At 37.3% G+C, this 18,726-nt stretch overlaps 1 protein-coding gene across 3 annotated transcripts in view; it reads left to right on the top strand.

The window, feature by feature from the left end:
* ANKRD28 (ankyrin repeat domain 28) overlaps positions 1-14,415 on the top strand; it is a 120,516-nt gene extending 106,101 nt beyond the window's left edge. For 2 of the 3 annotated variants that reach the window (XM_040085829.2, XM_040085819.1), the window contains exons 19-28: positions 1,004-1,091; positions 1,488-1,605; positions 2,219-2,438; positions 3,414-3,501; positions 3,598-3,681; positions 4,208-4,353; positions 4,527-4,609; positions 4,749-4,831; positions 7,134-7,225; positions 12,357-14,415. In XM_040085829.2, the coding sequence (XP_039941763.1) occupies positions 1,004-1,091; positions 1,488-1,605; positions 2,219-2,438; positions 3,414-3,501; positions 3,598-3,681; positions 4,208-4,353; positions 4,527-4,609; positions 4,749-4,831; positions 7,134-7,225; positions 12,357-12,643 (1,289 nt within the window). In that variant the 3' untranslated portion in view covers positions 12,644-14,415. The remainder of the gene's footprint in view (positions 1-1,003; positions 1,092-1,487; positions 1,606-2,218; positions 2,439-3,413; positions 3,502-3,597; positions 3,682-4,207; positions 4,354-4,526; positions 4,610-4,748; positions 4,832-7,133; positions 7,226-12,356) is intronic. The other variant, XM_040085836.2, reaches the window with a different exon arrangement.
* Positions 14,416-18,726: the final 4,311 nt, after the last annotated feature.

The raw sequence follows: 18,726 nt of genomic DNA on the forward strand, positions 1-18,726 counted from the left end.
CATGAAAACTTACTTTGATTTTTTTCCAAGGTTTTAAGTGACCCTTGAGCATTTTCCAAATAACAGCAATCCATTGCGGTATTTCCTTGCTGACTTTCCTAGAAAATATCTCTAGGCCTGCCTTTCTCTGAGTCTAGCATCCACGCTATAGACTTATCTTTTTCCTCATATTAAAAATAGGCTTATTAAAGTTGACATTTATAGTGATGGTGTTACAGAAGTGTTGCAGTTAAAAAGAGCATTATGTACAAAACATCGTCATTCTAACCACTTAACTTGTTGTCCATGAGCACAAGCTGCATTCTTCTATTTGATTGAGCTTTCCTAACTTGTGTTAGCATGTCTGTCAGCTACAGAAACATGAATTGTTGTGCTTCTGTGGACTGAATACTGCAGCTGTAGGTCGGAAATAATTTCCCTTCCAAGAAGCAATCATTTATGTTTCATGAGTTGCATTTAAACGAGATTCTCAATTTTCTGTTTGTTCTTTTTCCATTTTTTTTTAACTGCTTGGTTTATTGCATCTATGCATTACATTTACTTCCCTTTTCTAAATGCGATTTCCATTATTATAACTATGCACACACTACTCTTGCTAACAAAATCTGACAATGATTTGCTAGGTATATGTTTATCCGTGCCTTAAAACAATCAAAAATTATGCTAATTCCTATATTTTAATGTTCCTTCTTGTGTATGTTATATAAGCGTATATCCCAATTACTTTTAATATGTGCAAGCTCATTTATATGTATTAAAAAAAAATCTCTGGGCAACTCATAGTTGGAATAAGTTGTTTCTAATGCTGTACAGTCAAGAATACCTGATTTCTGAAGTTATTTTCTAGTGTTCATATTTTAATTTAAGTCATAACAATGGTAAAGCTGTACAGTGGGTTTTCAAGCTAATGGGCTTTAGTCTGAGCAGGTAGGTTGCCATTCTGTTTGAGCTCTCTACTCAAAGGCAATTAATGTAAACCCCATATTTTTATGATGTTTTACAGCTACAAATGGCCATTCAGAATGTTTGCGGCTATTGATAGGAAATGCAGAACCACAGAATGCAGTGGACATTCAAGATGGAAACGGACAGTGAGTTTAAATGATGGACGTTCTGTTATTGCACTTCATAAAATAGAAAAGCAAATATTTTGCAGTAGTTATTTTTAACTTATTTTAAAAGGAAATTATTGCAATAAACATAAATTTGGGAGTGAAAAATGTCCCTGTTCAGTTGGGAGGAAACTGAGATGTGTCTTAGTGCCCAGATGCTGAGAAAATGGATTCTAGTTACTTAATCGGGACTTCTGAACTGGGGGGCATGTTACTTTATTTTCTCGAATCTAGAAAGCAAATGAGTGGAAGGTCATTGGTGATGTAAATCTTAACAGTGTTGATTGGAAGGATAGCAGTTATTATACTTGAGCTGAGTGCTAGTCCGTTAAATTTCCAGGTGTAAATTTCCGTTTTATTTCTGTCTCTGCTTAGGACTCCTCTGATGTTGTCAGTTCTCAATGGGCACACAGACTGCGTTTATTCACTCCTTAACAAAGGAGCAAATGTAGATGCCAAAGATAAGTGGGGAAGGACGGCATTACATAGAGGGGTAAGCGAATATTCCCTTTCTTTCATTTCCAGTTTCCTACATGTTAATTTCAAATAAAGACTTAATATATAAGTGTTAATGAATTTCTCATTATTCTCATCTTGTCATTTTAATTTTTAATGGTATTTTTAGTTGCATTCAAAGGATGGATTCTGCCTGTTTACCACCTACCCTCAGAATTAGTTTGGACTTCTAGAACCTCCTAATCTTGTTGTAAAGTGTTCACTGGAAAAGTCCTGGAGTACAGTTTTTTGTTGGAGGGACAGTAGTGTTAATGGGAGAAAGAAAAGCATGATGCATGCCACATGCCAAGTATTTTGCTCATAGTGTCTGCCAGATAAGACAATTGAATGAGCCCTAGAGATTAGTAGTTCATTTAGTGCTATTTCAAAAAAATACTCTGTCATAAGTATTATATATAATACGTTGCTGTTTTCCCAACAGAATGGCTGTTTTCAGGAATAAAAATAACGACTTATTTTGCTTATTTTATTAGGCCTTAAAAATGCAAGAATTTGCCTGAGGTTTGCTTGCTTCTTCTTGCTTACTTCTATACCTTGGCTTATATACATGAACATTTTCAAACCGGCCCTTTCCTGTCTCCCTCTCCCAGGCAGTTACTGGGCATGAGGAATGTGTGGAGGCGTTACTTCAACATGGTGCTAAGTCCTTACTACGAGACTGTAGGGGACGGACCCCCATCCACTTGTCAGCTGCGTGTGGCCATATAGGAGTTCTGGGGGCTCTCCTGCAGTCAGCTTCTTCTGTGGATGCAGCACCTGCAATGGCAGACAATCACGGCTATACATCACTGCACTGGGCCTGCTATAATGGTAAAATGCATTAAAATACAGCTCTGAATCTATTTGTTGATATTGAGGTAGAAGTTATTGATACTTACAGGGGCAACATGTAAAGTCTGCCCTCGTTCAGTTCCTTTCAGTGAATGAGAGAAAATGACAGACATGATATCCTGAGGAGGAATGTATTAACATCTAATACATAAGAGATGTTTACTTTTGTCCTAATTTTTGTCATATACTTAGTTTCATGCCTCAAGGATTTGTAAAAGAAGTTCAGCATAATACCTTTGAATAGAAATGTGCCGCACATCCCAAAAGAAAATCTTCTATATACTTGAGTTTCTTATGCCTACCATAGATTTTATGAAGCAAGTTTAAAAACAGATTTAATCTGAAACCATTCCTCCCTATAAAAGTGATTCAATAAGAATTTGGTTTTTTCTTCATTGATACTTTTCGTGGATTTGAGAGTGAGGGAGGCCTTAAAATGCAGGAAAATCACTCAGCTCCTTTGCTAAAGATTTTGTTCTGTATGTTCATTTAGAATGTAGTAGAGGTTGTTTATTTCATCTGTGAACAACATGATAGAGAAAAATCAAGAAGAGATTAAACCTTAATTTCACCAATTATTAAGTGAATAACTACTGAGCTGATGCAGCTGGGTGATAACTTCAACTAAATGTGGAACAAAAATAAACCTCAAATGGTGGAGTCGTTTTCATGGAGACAAAGTGGTGAATGTAAAGAAGAGTTTGAAATGCAGAGGTGTAAAGAATTAAATTAGGTGTTCTGGGTGTTGTTCAGACCGTGTAAGATACCTTATAAATTTCATAAAGTTTACAGTATTACATATCAGTTTGATTTTCAGCATTCTAAGAGTGTATTGGTTCCTAAATGTCTTTCTTTGAAACTTTCAAATACAATACTGCTTAATCTTAATTTAGATACAAATTTTTCATTGTAAGCCATAGTTATACCTTTTCTCATCTTTTCAATATGCTTTAGGTCACGACAGTTGTGTAGAGCTGCTTCTGGAACAGGAAGTTTTTCAGAAAATGGAAGGAAATTCTTTCAGTCCCTTGCATTGTGCTGTGTAAGGAAGTGCAAAATTATTCTTCATAAATTTCATTGCTGTATTTAACAAAAGATTTATCATTCTGTAAATAACAGTCTGTTTAATTCATTATAGGATAAATGACAATGAAGGTGCTGCAGAAATGTTAATTGATACACTAGGTGCTGGTATTGTAAATTCAACAGATTCAAAAGGAAGGTAAGAGTGTAAATGCAGAAAGAATGTTTGTAATTTTGTAATTTGTCATACAGTGGCTGTGCTAAATTCTTCAGTCATTTGGGGGTTTTGTATTTGCTACTTAACATTAATTCCTCATTCCCCTGGTTTTATTCTTCAAAGGTTTTTGTTTTATTCTGTGCTGGAAATAAATTTTATATTTTAAAAATCATGTTCTGATTCAGTAAACTTGAATTGGCTTTTTTTTAATACAGGCAGCTTAGAGCACGTTTTAAATTTTATCACTTTGTGGATGGAGCTTTAAGCGTCTTTTACTTTTGCTGAATCAAATTGTATCTCCATTATAAACTGCATGGTGGCATTAGTTGAAACTTGGAAGGGACTTTTTAAAGGCAGCAGTCACAACTCCAGCAGTACTGATTGCAAAGGATCAGTGGGAGAGGCTATAGTGTCTTTTTTGTTTGTAGGATCACAGCCAGGGATGCCCCTTTGAATACAGTAGAAAGCATGGCTGAACATGGCCATATTGTCTTTTGATCTGTTGTAGAACTCCTCTGCATGCAGCAGCTTTTACAGATCACGTTGAGTGTCTACAGCTTCTGCTTGGTCACAGTGCTCAAGTAAATGCTGTAGATTCTTCTGGGAAAACACCTTTAATGATGGCTGCAGAAAATGGACAGACGAATACAGTTGGTAAAGAGAAAGCTTTATATATTTCCGCTCTTAGCTTTGTTGATCTTACGGTGGCTGAAGTAGCTTTACAGTTAACATTCTTGTGAATATATTTTGTCAAAATTCTGTTTTCATTTTGCCATTTAAATTTTAAGGAATGTGCTTTTAGGTAATACAAGTCTTTTTTTCCCCAGAGGTGCTGGTTAGCAGTGCTAAGGCTGATCTGACTTTGCAAGACAGTTCTAAGAACACAGCACTCCATTTGGCTTGCAGCAAGGTGTGTGCACATTCTGACTTAGCAGTGCTGAGCTTTGTGCTATCAAGCACTGTTTGAGAGCGTTGTTACCCTGAAAAAAACACTCAGAGCAATTTGTGAAGAATATTTGTTATGTGACAGGTGTTTGTTCTTTGTTAAGGGTCATGAAACTAGTGCCTTGTTAATCCTGGAGAAGATTACGGACAGAAACCTCATCAACGCCACCAATGCAGCCTTGCAAACGTACGTATCAGCAAGGGAGGGTGTTTGAAAGATGAGTTCTTGGTGTGTATCTTGCTCATAAAGAGGAATATTTTTCAGATTTTTTTGTTCAAATTCATTGAATTTAAACTGTTAGTAGGTACCAAGAGTTGAACCAGCTTGGAATTGAAATGGTGTTTCGCTCATATTTAAAGCTCTAGATGTTTTTTTTCTTGTGGGTGAATAGGATGATAAATAAAACTTACATTATTGTGATTCCTGCGTGGAGTTACTGCAATCCACTGAGATTACGGTAAACTGAAATTTTTATGTTTAAAAAATTATCCAGTTTTTCAATTAAAAATCACTTCATTTAACAGCTTGAGGCAAACTAAGACTTGGTCTTCAAAGATAGTTACTTTAAAAAAAAAACCAAAACTGCCTGAAGTGTGATTTTACTCTTCAGCATGCTTTCTGTTTCATGTTTCAAGAATGAAACATTATTTTCTATTAAATATAATACACTATTTTAAACCTTCCTGAAGATCATCTCTCAAGTAGAATTAAACCTATTTTGTTAGCCTAAATTGAAGGAAAGCTTAGAAATGTATGGTATGTCATACCAATCAGGATGGGCTGCTAAAATGACTCTTTTGCATTTTTTCCCTTTTAGAGAATGCATTTGTGTTACAGGGAATACTTGACACACGATGTTTAGCTGAGTTATGCACGTTAATTATTAGACAGCTTCAGAATTGTTATCACAGTCCATTTAGGGAAAAAAAACCAAAAAGCAAAAACAACAAAACACCAAAAAAAACACCTTACACTGGAACTTGTAAGCAACTCACATATTATTTTGGCCTTACATCCCTTCTGGAATCTTGCCATTTTCAAGCTCATACAGTGCTTCCAAGTATTCCCTGAGATCTGGTTGAATTAAGGAACTAAAAAAGAAAGAATTCTTCCTTTGCTTTTGCTGCTCACCATGGTGCACCTCAGGCAGCATGAAATAACCAGAAAGCAGGAAAGGATTGATTGCCTCATTTCTGGCTTTAAGCAAGGATGTCTTGGGAGAAGGAAAAGCAAAAAGGAGATGGGAACAGATGTGGGAAAGTATGCTACCACAGGCTCATGTAATTCCACCCACATGCCTTGGCTCAAATAGTTTAATCAAGATATGTCATGGGATAAAATAGGTACACATTTGCACCTCCATAAAGTGTTTATAAATGGCAAAGTTTTAACAGTTCTTTAAAATATTACTTCTTTAGCAAATGTTTAATAACTAAATTGACTTTCTGAACAGCTTAAACAAAGTCCTTCTTTGTGGCAAGAGAAGCATTAAAATCGTTGGTCTCTACATTAAAATTATTTTAATTACAGTACCTTTTTCAGTATATCTATAGGGTGTCGTTGTTCTTGAATTTTTAATACCTTAATGTAAGCACCATAGACACAGCTGCTCCTGTTTGTATCTTTTGCATTTCTGATATGTAAGTAAGGCATTAGTTTCCAACTCAAAATATAGCTTATAGTTAATTCAAACAACTTCAGGAATCTTAGAATGAATGAAGAGCAATATAAAGCCAAAGGGAAGTAAGCTGATTATTCTGTTTCCTGCTGAGTGATGGTAACGCTTTATTTAAGCCACTGGGAACCAGTTTTGAAAAACTGTTGCATTTGAAAAAGATAAAATTAGAATATTTGAGATAAAGCTACACTTTCCTTTATAGAGCAGGTCAGCACAAAAATGATTTATGCTTAGTAGTTTGAGGTTTTGAAAAGTAATCTGCTTTTCTTGCTTCAAGCATTATGCTGTGAAATATTTTTTCATCTCTGATCACAGTGGAATATAGTGGTTTCTAGAGGGCAGACTGATGAAGCGCTTCTGCATCTCTTATGAGCATTTACATGTAGCAGCAAAACGACTGCCGTTCTGCTGTTAGAACCCCAGTGACTGATGCCAGTGAAATGCAGGAACTCTCTGATGTGACAGTATCAGTTACAGCAGTTGAGTGGGGGATTTATCAGCAGTAGGGTGCCAAGTGTTTCTGACTTTTTAACATGGCAAAGTCCATAAGCAGGCACATCTTTACTAGCAGCTGCTTCCTCACTGTGTGCTGCCATGGAAAGAAGAAAGTTCACAACTGGTGTCATAGAGTTTCTTTGCAAAAAGAAAAGAGATTTGCTGAGTTTCCCATCTTAGCTATTACATCTACAATATTTATATGATGTGTAAATAACATAGAAGTATAAGTATTACATTTAACTAGATGCAAGCTACCTATCTTACTTAATGACTTGTTCTAAGGTTTATATATGAGTTTGCTTGTCTTCACAGACCTCTGCATGTTGCTGCTCGAAATGGACTAACGGTTGTAGTTCAAGAGCTTTTAGGGAAGGGAGCAAGTGTACTTGCTGTAGATGAAAATGGTAAGAAAAATCTAACTTTGTTTCCCTGTAAGGAACTTTGGTTCTAAACTCAACTCCCTGAAAAGCAGTAACTCTGGAAACTTCAGATGAGCCTTGCTGTAGGTTCTCCTCACAGAAAAAAATCCATTGGTGATGGATCATTTTAGCAAAGCAGCAGAAGTGTAGGGAGAGTGAAAACTCTCAGAACGATGCAGGTCACGGCACAGAAATGTTTGGTTTGCATTTGTAGTTTTATGATGCGCTATAAAAGTAGTTTTATGATGCACCTATAAATGCGCTAACTTTGGCATACCAAAAATGGTCAGAAAAACATAATGCTCAAAGTAAAATATAACTTTCAGCTGTTAAGAAGCTGGATTGAATTGCTGTTTGTTTTGTCAAAGTGGGTACATTGGTGTTAGCTTTCAAAAGCTAGTATGATTTACAGCTCACAGTTACTGTTCTCAAGCTTCTGGCTCTTCAGAGTTCTTTGGCACATAGAAGTAAGAAGTAACTGCTTTATCACGAGAATAAATCCTGCATCTTGTAAGAACAAAAGAACAATCAGATTTATTGACTCATTCACATATTTGATGTGAGATATCTGTGGTCTTCTGAAGCTGTGTTTTCCAAAGTGTAAGGCTCTGTCTCATATGCCATGAAAGCAGTAGCTAGGATTTGGGGAGGGGTGAGGCAATGGATTGTTTGCTTTTGGTTTTGTTTGCATTTGTTGGTTTTTATTCCAAATGTGACATATCTAATTAATATTTCTAATTATATTTCCATTTTGGAAAGTTTTTCCTCTTTTAATGTTCTGTGTGACTTTCTCTGTGTGTTTCTCAAATTAGACTGCTTAAAGTGACTTGGGTGACTTAAAGACCATTCCTTGCCTAAAATAGGGCACAAGAGTAAGCACTAAAAGAAACTGCCTAAAATTAAAAGACTGAAAGATACATCTTTTTAAATTTTGTTTCTCATCACATGTATGCTGACTGGAGACATTTGCATTTTTGTGGGCCTCTCATATACAGCCAGCCAGTCCCTTGTTAGGACGGATTTTTGACATAACAGAGGAAAACCATTTGTGTCAAAGTACCCAGCAGCCTGGGAATCTAAGTCTCCTCTCTAATCTGCTCATACTTTAAATTTTAAAGTAAGTCTGGGCACTATCTAATATTTTTCCTTGCTCTGTTTTTTTCTAATAGCAATTGCTTTGTTTATAATATTTTAAGAAGCCTTAAAAACATAACAAGCAGCCTTAACGAATTCTTTATTCTGACTGAAGAAATAGGCAGTGGAACGTTTTGGATCACAACACTGACATTATCTTACTTTAGCATAGTCCAGATAAGTTCAGTGATCTGCCAAACAAGAGTGGCATTTCATACAGAATTGGATGATATGGGTGTTTAGTTTTAGTTTTAGAAAGTCCTGGTGTTTTACAAGGAAGCCTATCTTGATAAATGGAACATGTAGCCAGCAGAGCCTCAGCTGTTACGGAGTGATGATCAAGTTTTTGTCTTTGAATTTGTCCCTTTCTGTAAAAACTACATTGACTTTTTGCAAGCAGTCTTTATTTGTTATCTACAGCTGTATAAATTGAGTCCTCTGCTGCTATAGCTGAGCTATAGATCATTATTGAAAAATATGAGCTTTGCAAAAAAACCGCATCACTCCAGTTACCTGCATTTCCGTTTATAAATAATTTATAAGATTTTTAACTGTAAATTTGAAGTCACATTGCTTTTGTCATAGAGCGTCTCCTAGAGTGGTGAGATAATTTTTGTTTAAGAACTAATGTCGGTAGAAAAAAAGTAATCCTCTTGGTTCTTAATAAATGAAATGCAGCTGAAATAGCAAATTAACTGTCCAGTATACTTCCCCAAACCAGTTGTGTTGAGGGTTCATTCTCAGCTCTGTGTCAGTTCAAATTTCCTTTTTTTTTCCCATTTTTCCACACAAGTCATCATGAAACTGCCATCCCCTTCATCTACAAAAATTCCATTGAATTGGACATTATTAATGCAAATTTGCCTGTCTTAAAAGAAATTATTGGCTTTTTTTTTTTCATTTGACACCATATGAAGTTTTGTCACTCAGCAATTTTCAGGGGTTGTTTTGTTTTGTAGTGGTTTTTTTCCCTAACTATTTAACTTTTGTTTTCGTTTATATTGGAGATGACCAGTTTTCTGGAAGGAATTTTTAAGTGCTTATAAAACGTCTCTGACGTCTTTCCCAGTGTTACTACCTCATTCAGTTGATCTTGAGAATTCTTATTGCACTGACCACATTAATAACCCTCTGATTTTCCTGTAGATGCCTCCCTGGCAACTTTCAAGCCCCAGGGGAGGGAGCAGCTCTGCATTTGGGCAGGGGGAGCCCCAGCCTTAAGTCAGTATCTATCATGCAGACTCCTGTTTTTTGTTGTGCAAGGATGCTGCCCAACTCACTCTATTTTTATTGCCCCATCTACAAATGACAATAGTAATAAATATTTTGTTGTTGTTGTTCTGTGAAGCTTTATACAAGTACAAGTGCAGATTATGGAGACCATTACAGGAGAGCTGAGTAAGAGTATTTCAGTGGAGTCAGTTCATTTACTGACATCATCTTCAAATGTATAGTATATAAAGTATTTAAATCAGCTGTTTCACTGACTTATGAATTATCCCTCTGCAGTTAAGTGACATAAAATTACAATTTGTTCATATAAATTTGAATTTGATATAGCGGAGTTAATGTAAGTTAATGTGGTGGAGAACACAGATGTCAGTCTTCCGTGGTGTAAGCAGTTACTTCATCTTGCTATGTCTAAGGCAGGAATAAAACTGGGGTATTTTATTCCTGCTTATGAAAGCCAGGAGCTCGAGACCTACAATTGTATACTAATTATAAAGACAGTTTTTAGAGAACAGAGAACTTTTAACGGAAGCAAGTATTTTGTTTAATCCTTACCTTGACCTTTTTTAGGATGAACTGGGATGCTCTGCTCCAGAAGGAACATGAGTAGTCAAGACCCTAGAAGTCTTTAAAAGGGGGGAGGGAGGAAGGGGGCAAACAAACAAATAAACAAAATCCTTAAAAATAGCAGGTGACTGCTTGTTTTTCTTCTTTGAACTTTTATCAAGTCACATTAGTGAAAGGAACGGTGTTGAATATGACCAGCTTGAATAAACTTACTTTGTGTGTCATCTTACCTTCATACAACCTCCAGCAACTGTAGATATTAAATGGTGTGCATCTGAGTATCAGTTCTGAGCCTTCTGTTCTGCCTTACATGCCTGAAATGCAGTCATGATCCAGGTGTGGCAAGCTCTGGCTCTTGCTTCTGAATCCTCTCAAAATGTATCTCTTCTGCAGACTGTCACTGTTAACTCTGAGCTGTTTAAGTGCTGTGGTACCTTACTAACAATGAAAACATCCGCTGCGCTGCACTTCTGTACGGCCCTATCGCATGGTCAGCTGGTGCGTTCTGTGCTTGACTTATCTGTGTTTCCTTGGATTGTGTGCTCCTTTGGGCAGGGACTCTTGTCTTGCTCCGTTCAAAGCATCAAGCACAAGGTCTGTCCTGAGCGAACAGGAACAGCAAGACTGTCCCCTGCCTGCTGTTTCCGTAACTTTTAGCTACAGTTATTTTCCATAATGTGCTCACTGGTTTAATACTTATGTGCAATTGTACAATACAGTAACTGCTCCTGAGCTCTATCCTAAAACTTGATCTGGACCTACGTCTAAAATAAACATGATTCCTTTGGAGTAGTTGAAACACTTGCTGGTAGAACGAGCACTGTCTTGTTTCCCCTGCCTTCCTAAAGTCTGGGTAGAAGTTTATCGTGCACTTTGCGTTAAAGCCCTCTGTTATTTAAAATTACTTGTGTGCTTTTTACTTGGATGTCATACACCTTAAAGTTGTGCACTTTTTGGTAGCGTGGGACTTCAGACTCTCAAATGTACCTGAATATGAGTCTTCCTATTGAGTTCATTGTGGGCGTTTCTGTCCCACACAGGGAGAGATGCTGCGGGGTGATTGGGCACACGCTGCCGAGTGCAGCCAGGGAGTGAAACTTGTCCTGCTCTTGGCAGCAGAATTAGCTGTGATCTGTGGTTGTACTTAGGAGACTGCCCTGCTTGTAGAGCTGCCAGTGGCACCAGCAAGTGCAGTCCCTTGGTGCTGTAGATGTACCGAGACCTGTGCCAGAACTCGCCGTCAAGCGCCGTCCGAATGGTTAAACCTGAGACAGGAGCAATGCACGGCTCTCCTCTGAGGAGAATTTGAAGCATTTTTCTTGACATTGAATGAGTAGAGGCAAGTACACAGAGAAAGGGAAGTTGCGGAAGGAACAATGGTGGAGGATTATTAGAGCCATAGAAACCCAGAAGAAATGTCACAGCTATGTGACCTGACTGCAAATCATTCCGTAGCCCAAGACCTCCTGCTTTTGGGGGTTGTCACAGCAGCAATGCCTGGCAGAAGTTTGGTTGGACCAGTTGGGCAACCAAGAGGTGTCCCTGCAAGTTCTAGCCCGCTAACCCAGCTGGTATTTCCTCAAACTTCTCTGGATTTCATAACTGATACTGTGCAAATAAAAATTAGGCATTGGCTTTTTATTATTGAATATTGTAATAAACTATAGGTTAATTATACTCTGCCTTTTCAATTAACTGGCCCTGATCCTTTAGCCAGCTTGTTACTGAGACAGCACGGTGTTATTAAATAACTGTCTGTTATGAACAGCCGTGGAGGAGCTTCTGGAAGAAGAAATGTTTGAGCCTTAGTTTCTGCAGTAGCTCTTTAGTGAATGCTGTCACCTATCGCTGCCGGCTGCTGTTAGTTGTCTCTCCTCAGCCAGTTGACCTCCTCACCATTTAAAGATCTGGGCTTTTCTCACTGGCCTAGAGTGTTTGGCTGTGCTTAACAAAACAATTAACATCTTTTTTGCAAAGCCCGTTAATTTCAAGATTGTTTTTGTAACCGGAAGTTTAAAAATACTAATTGATAATGCATTCATTTCACGTGTTTTTTGTTTTTTTTTAAACAGTGCGGAACTAAGCAATGTAAAATACTTTTGCAGCTGACAGATTGTATGAACTTGGAGAAATTTGTACATTGTCTTTCTGTTAAATGAAGGATTTGCTTTCTCTTGATTCGTAGGTTACACGCCGGCTTTGGCCTGCGCGCCCAACAAGGACGTGGCCGATTGCCTGGCTCTCATCCTGGCCACCATGATGCCTGTTTCATCGAGCGGCGCATTGCCCTCCCTCACCTTCAATGCCATTAATCATTACACCAACACCTCAAAAACTGTCACCTTCGATTCCTTGCCAATCATGAGGAGCGACCACAGCTCCTACTGTACTTTCAACAACATTGGCAGGGAGGGTGGCTACCCCTACACAGAAGAGGACGAGCTCAATGACTCAGATTCTGAGACCTATTAGAAGACGCTTTTTGTAGGTCTGAGTGAACCCTCACGCTGGAAGGTCAGACTTGTGCTCTCAGAAAGCTGTTGCTGTTTGAATACAGAAGGAAGGACACGCCTTTGAGAAGATGTTTTTTATTGTGGTTGCATATTAAAAAAAAAAAAAAATCTGTGAGACTCTAGGAAGATTTTTAAGAGCATATTTTGCAGAAGAAGCATAAATTCTTGAATAAGTACTTGGAATCCATGGCAAAAAAAAAAAAAAAAAAAAAAAAAGAATGTCAAAACTGTTTTATTTAACTGTATTCTACCATTCTGTTTCTGGTGCCAGGAGTAATTCCTGCAGACTGGGCACCCAACTTGGTGTAAATGAACAACACTATTGTGCAAGACAAAGGATGCTAGATTCAAATGCTCTCAATAAACTTAAAACCATTTTGAAGGCAATAAATGAGTTTGGTACAGTAGGCATTGTTTGTGCTGCAAATTGCCAAAGGACCAAATAACTTAAAGATTTTTTTTAATTAAATACGTTTTGTGAAAACTGGAATAGGTTATTTGAGAAGTTATTTCAACCAAACCTTAATTACTTCTGGAAAAGAAGCTTAGATTTGGGTTTAAATGTTGAATTTTATTTTTTTTTTTAATCATCTGTAAGCCTTCCGACACTATTAAATGTACCATGAAAGAAAGCAGATGTGCTTTTAAGTTTTATTTTCTTTTTCTTTTAGGTGAAATGAAAATGATCTGTCATACTTTTATAATACTAAAATTAAACCAGCTAACAAGGTGAAGTCAGGGTGAAAAATGTACAGTGTAATAAGGGAAGGAAGGGGTGGGAGTTGTGGGAGGGAAGAAGTAATTGTTGCACAGTTACAGATTTTTTTTTTTTTTTTTAACTTTTGGATTTTGGATGGAATTTTTCTTAATTTAAAAATACACGAGTAACTTGGAAACTATGAAACGGCATAAAAAACTGAATTGCAATGTATTGATAACCCTGTTGTGACTAAGAGTTCTTTTCTAGTAATTTATCTACTTCCTTACATCATAAATTTGTATGTAAGATTAAAATTGTATATCCCTGTCACCCTTCTTTTTTTTTTTTTAAATCCCAGATTTACAGAGGGGGGAGGGAGGAGGGGAGGTGAATTTAAAAGTATATTTCCCTATTAGAGAAAAAAAGTACAGTGTCTGGTCTGTGGGAAAAGCTGTGTATCTTTGTTGTGCTCCATTTAGAAAATAAACAGCAGAAACAGGTCCCGTAATGTAGTTCAAACTTGCCCAATTTTTTTTTTTTTTCTAATTTATAACAGACTACTGTTTTCGTTAATTGCCTGAAGAATGAAAAACTGACATAAATAAGCTGAAGTTTTGTCTGTTAAATATGAACTTACTTTATTTGGCTCTGCTTTAACTATAACTGTTACTTTTCAAGTGAATTTGTTTATGTACATGCAAGGAATCCTTGCGTGTCCTGGCAAAGTACAAATAAATTACTACAAACTGATTCCAATTTCATTTTTATCCTTTTTTTTTTTTTTTTTTTTTTTTGTATTGTGAAACTGGAAATCTTTGATATTGTAAATTAACAGCTGCTTTTCTGAACATAGTGTGGAAACATGGGGCAATATTTTGATCTATTTGATAATTTTGTGGGGTTTTTGAAGCATTAATGAGCATGTACATAGAAATAGTGACTGCTTGAATACTGTATTTACCTGCACTCTTTCAGTACTTCAAGATTTCTGTATATTTTACAGAGTATAATAAAACCCAAATGTGAGTTCTGCTAATGAATAATTTATTTGTATGCACTAAGAATTAATTACAAAGTATCTTGTCAAACTGTTGGCGTTTATAAAATCTTCATGAAGGCTTTGCCAGCATTTTAATTCTAAAGTGGGGGCGAGCGACTTAATTTTAAATATTACAGTGCTTCGTTATTCCTTTAGGCTTCCTTATAAATATCGCTTTCTTAACCATTTGTGCCTGTGTCCATTGTTTATCTGTGAGCAGAGTTAGAGGACTTCAGGGAGGTCGCGATTCTCTGCTCTCTTCCCTCCGAGTCTCTCACGTTGTGGCTCTGTGGCAGTGATTGTGCCATAGGCAGCACTCACCAGATCCACATTGGCCTGCCTTGGGAGTCACTTTAAATTCAAAGGCTGAAGCAACATGGAGCCATTTTTCCTCAAATGCTTGTGGGAAACCTGAAGAGAGTGCCAAGTGGTATGTCTGTTATTTAAAAGGTAACAGCTGCGTGTTTCTGTTCATGAAACTGTCTGATGTTAATTCAAAAGCACTGTGAGAGGATGATTATTAATAGGCCTTTATTATCTCTGCTGACCTCTGTCTAACTTGGAGAGGACCTGTTATCTCTGTGTGGTGTCTGTAGCCATAGGGCACAAACTACAGAGCAGGGGACATTCCTGTCCTGCTGGGAAGATTGCCGTGCAGTGGAGGCTGAGGTGTTCATGGCTACTGTGTGCCTGGGTGACAGAGCAGGAAAAGCTCAGATGGTGTTGGTTTGTTGAAAAGTCAGAGAATTGGATATGGAATGCAGGGACATGCAGAAAACAATGCTGCTGAACGTGTTTGTTTCCTTATGTCAGTTAGAAATTGTACCTTTCATTTTGTTGCTACTCACCTCTTGAAGAAAATTTTCTCACTGCATTAAATAGCATTACTTTAACCTAGGTTTTGTGTGAACTTTTTTGAGCTAAATGCCTGTCTTTTCTAATTATGAGTTCTTAAATCCACTTAGGAATTCATAGTTACATGATTTGTGTATCTCATCATTGCAGTTTATTCAGTGAGCCTGTACCTTGCAATTTGCATGTATTCATTCAAAAAAACCCCAAAACTCTTATTACTACCTGGCAGTATAATAGGACAGCAGTTGTGCCTTGTAAGTGATACTTAAAATTATTGTTATAATACGGTCTAATTCCAAAAATGGAACGTGATTTGTTTAAAGACCATGCTACTGTGCTCAGAGACCACTTCCTTAATGAGAGGTCAAGGAGCAGCAGGTTCCTTGTTTCTGAAAAGCAAATAATGATGATGGTGTCTGGTAGGAGTTTAAAAAAAATGTTCATATCTCAATTGGAGGTCTATTCATTTCCAGAAAATTATGTTGGAACCTCCATTTTTCTGAAAGAAATCCTCCTGATTTTCTACAGATGAATATTGCACAGCTATTCTTACAGCCTTTATCAGACAATCTCTTGGATTTTCACCAAGGGAGAGCAGTGAGCCTTGGCTGGACTACTGAAGCAATATATTAGAATAAAAGAAACCCTTTTTTGTCCTGAGAGGAAAAAAAAAAAATCAAATTGACTTAGGGAATGAGGACAGCTGGCTCTGCTCAACTTTCAGTGTACTCCAACTTCTGGGATGTTTTATGGGTTTTCCATTCTCAGAATAAATGTTCTGCGGGAGAAAATGCCAACTCAGTATTAACCTCATAGGCTGAGCTGTTACTTTTAGAGTGTCGTGTTGCAGGATAAATGCTGGATGCTGATAAGATAAAAATCAGTCTGTCTCTCCCTAAGAGTGACCCCACTGCAACTGAGGAGATTTTTTGTGTAATTCCATATAAAATCTCTGTGTCCTGCCTTGTATTTACTCCTGTAAGTTTTTATGACCTTCCCATGCTTAGATGTCTCCCAAATAGTTGTATAAATATATGTGGAACAGTCAGAGCTTTTATTCTAGCCACTTTTTGAACATAGATTGGTTGCAATTGTTTCGGGTGTTTTTCTGGTGATTTATTTTGTTTAAAATTCTGACTTGTCTGTGTTCTGGTTTTGGCTACCAGAACATAGACAATACTTCAAAATTTTGCTCCTTTTAACATCTACACAGATGTTAAAAAGAGCACTAAAGATCCCAAAGCCGTTACCTAAACTGTAGGGAAGGTGACTAAAAAGGAGCATGAGATAATATTTACAGATTCTCTAACCCAATTAATTCTGGTTTAGAGAAGAATTAGCCTTCCTGTCTTGCCCAGATTGTACCCATTTAAACACAACTACCGTAGTAACCCAAAATAACATGTTCTATTTATATCTACTATTAAAAAAAAAAAAGAGAGAGAGAATGTTCATTAAGTGCAGTTGGTTGGGGATAACACAAGTGTTTGGGTAACTCAGGTTCTCTTTCGAAAAACAAAAAAAAAAGTGTGGTGACCTTTCTGTTGTTGATCCTGCAATAACTGGGTAAGAGCATCAGCTTGTAGAAAGATGGGAAACGTCAGTGAATACTGCCCAAAGAACTGGCTAGCATTATTTGTGAGAAGTTTGTCACAATCAGGGAACATTTTTAATAGTGATAGATGTCTGCAGGGAGCCCATACTCCTCCATTCCACGTTGGGTCAGTGAAGTTTGCATCTTAAAAAACTAAAACCTAAATAAAAAGGGTAAATGTTTATGGAAACAGCAGTTCTGCAGAACTGGAGGTCATGCTCTGGCTCCATGTACCCCAGGGTGGGCAAGGGAGCCCCATGGGTACCCCTGGCTATAGCTGCAGGAGCAGCAGGAGCATCTTCCTCAGCTCCCACAGTTTTGCACTAGGCCTCTGTATGTATCCACAAAAGAAATGCCATCACACTTTTGGTTAAAAAGCATTGATTCCCACTGTCAGTAATTCTGATAATCCAGTCCTGTTGGAATCAGACTAACTAGACTTTGGAGAGAAGGGCCTTTTTAAATTTCTTAATAAGTAGTTTAAACTTCTAACACAACTTCCACAGGTCTGAATTCAAGCTTGGTAAAATTGATATGAATATCATGAAAAGGTAAGTATTGAAATTCTTAAAGCTGGTCAAGCCAATTTATACGAAATCTTAAATCCAAGATCAGTAGTTATTGCCTCTTGCAGTTATCTCGGTGATTTGTGATGATTTCCTTATAATCCTCTTTAATATGCTGCAGAAGCTGGTAGGACAGTTGGAGTAGAATTCTGATTGGGATGGAAAATGGTTTTTTGTATATAAATGTGTAGCTGTGATTCTGATTGGACAAATACAGGTTTTTAAAACATGGGGCTCCAAATTTTACAGACTGGAACCAGAGGCAGTAAATGCTCTTGGGAATGTGGTGTGATCCTTGGGGTGACCATTTGCAGGGCCAGGAGCTGTGCTTCAATGATCTTAGTGGGTTCTTTCTTGTCATAGTCTCTGAAATGAGAAGAGACACAGCACAGGCCTCTTTGTTAGCTGATAGCATTGGCCTTTTGCTTTTTTTGGAGTCCTTTTCTCACTGTAATATCCCTATGTTTTCAAATGTTAAGTGGAAAGGTATCACTGTGTATTAATTTTAATGACAAAACAACTGGCTATTCTTACGAAACCATCCTGTTACTGTATTTATGAGACTCTGTAAGCCTTATGACAAAATTCCTTCATTTTACTGCTTTAAGAGAAGAAGGAAATGCCTGGCTTGATATGGTGAATGTCACCCAGGCCCCCAGCCTGGTCTGTGTTCCCTCTCAACCTGCTGAAAGAAAAATCATCTGAGATGGCAGCCTTTGAAGAGCATTTTGGTCAGTTGTTCAGGCATCTAGAGCCCAGCAAAATCACAAGACCCTTTTGGTTTCCTTTCCCTGCAGAAGATTAGTTATAAACGTGACTAAAATTTTCAAATTCTACAGCTGCTCTCACAACTCAACTTTCCTGACAAGGAAAGATGACATTCCCTGCTTACAGGACTTGAAGTTGCAGCTCTTTCTAACCTGGTATGTCAGTCCCTTTAGCACACTATTTGTCTTTGAATAAAGCAGTATTTAAATTATCCATGCTTCCCTGGTGTGCCGTGTGTTGTTTTACATTAGGATAAATTTAACTCACTCCATTCTATGCTATGTTTTGGCAATTTTCAGGCTGAGGTTGGGGAAGAAATCTTTCAGTTTTCCCCCATGTAACTGTAAACATAGTTGAATAATAGAGAACCTAAAGAGCCTTTCACATTGATTGTGTCACTAAATATTTAAAGAGGAAAAAACCTTACAATCTTTCTTTTTTTTTTTTTTTTTTTAATTAAAATTTCAGTAGATGCAGCCGGAACTCTTGCTATTCATGTTTACAACAGAACAAAAAACCT

The sequence above is a fragment of the Hirundo rustica genome, chromosome 1 (assembly GCF_015227805.2).
Source record: "Hirundo rustica isolate bHirRus1 chromosome 1, bHirRus1.pri.v3, whole genome shotgun sequence".
NCBI lineage: Eukaryota > Metazoa > Chordata > Aves > Passeriformes > Hirundinidae > Hirundo > Hirundo rustica.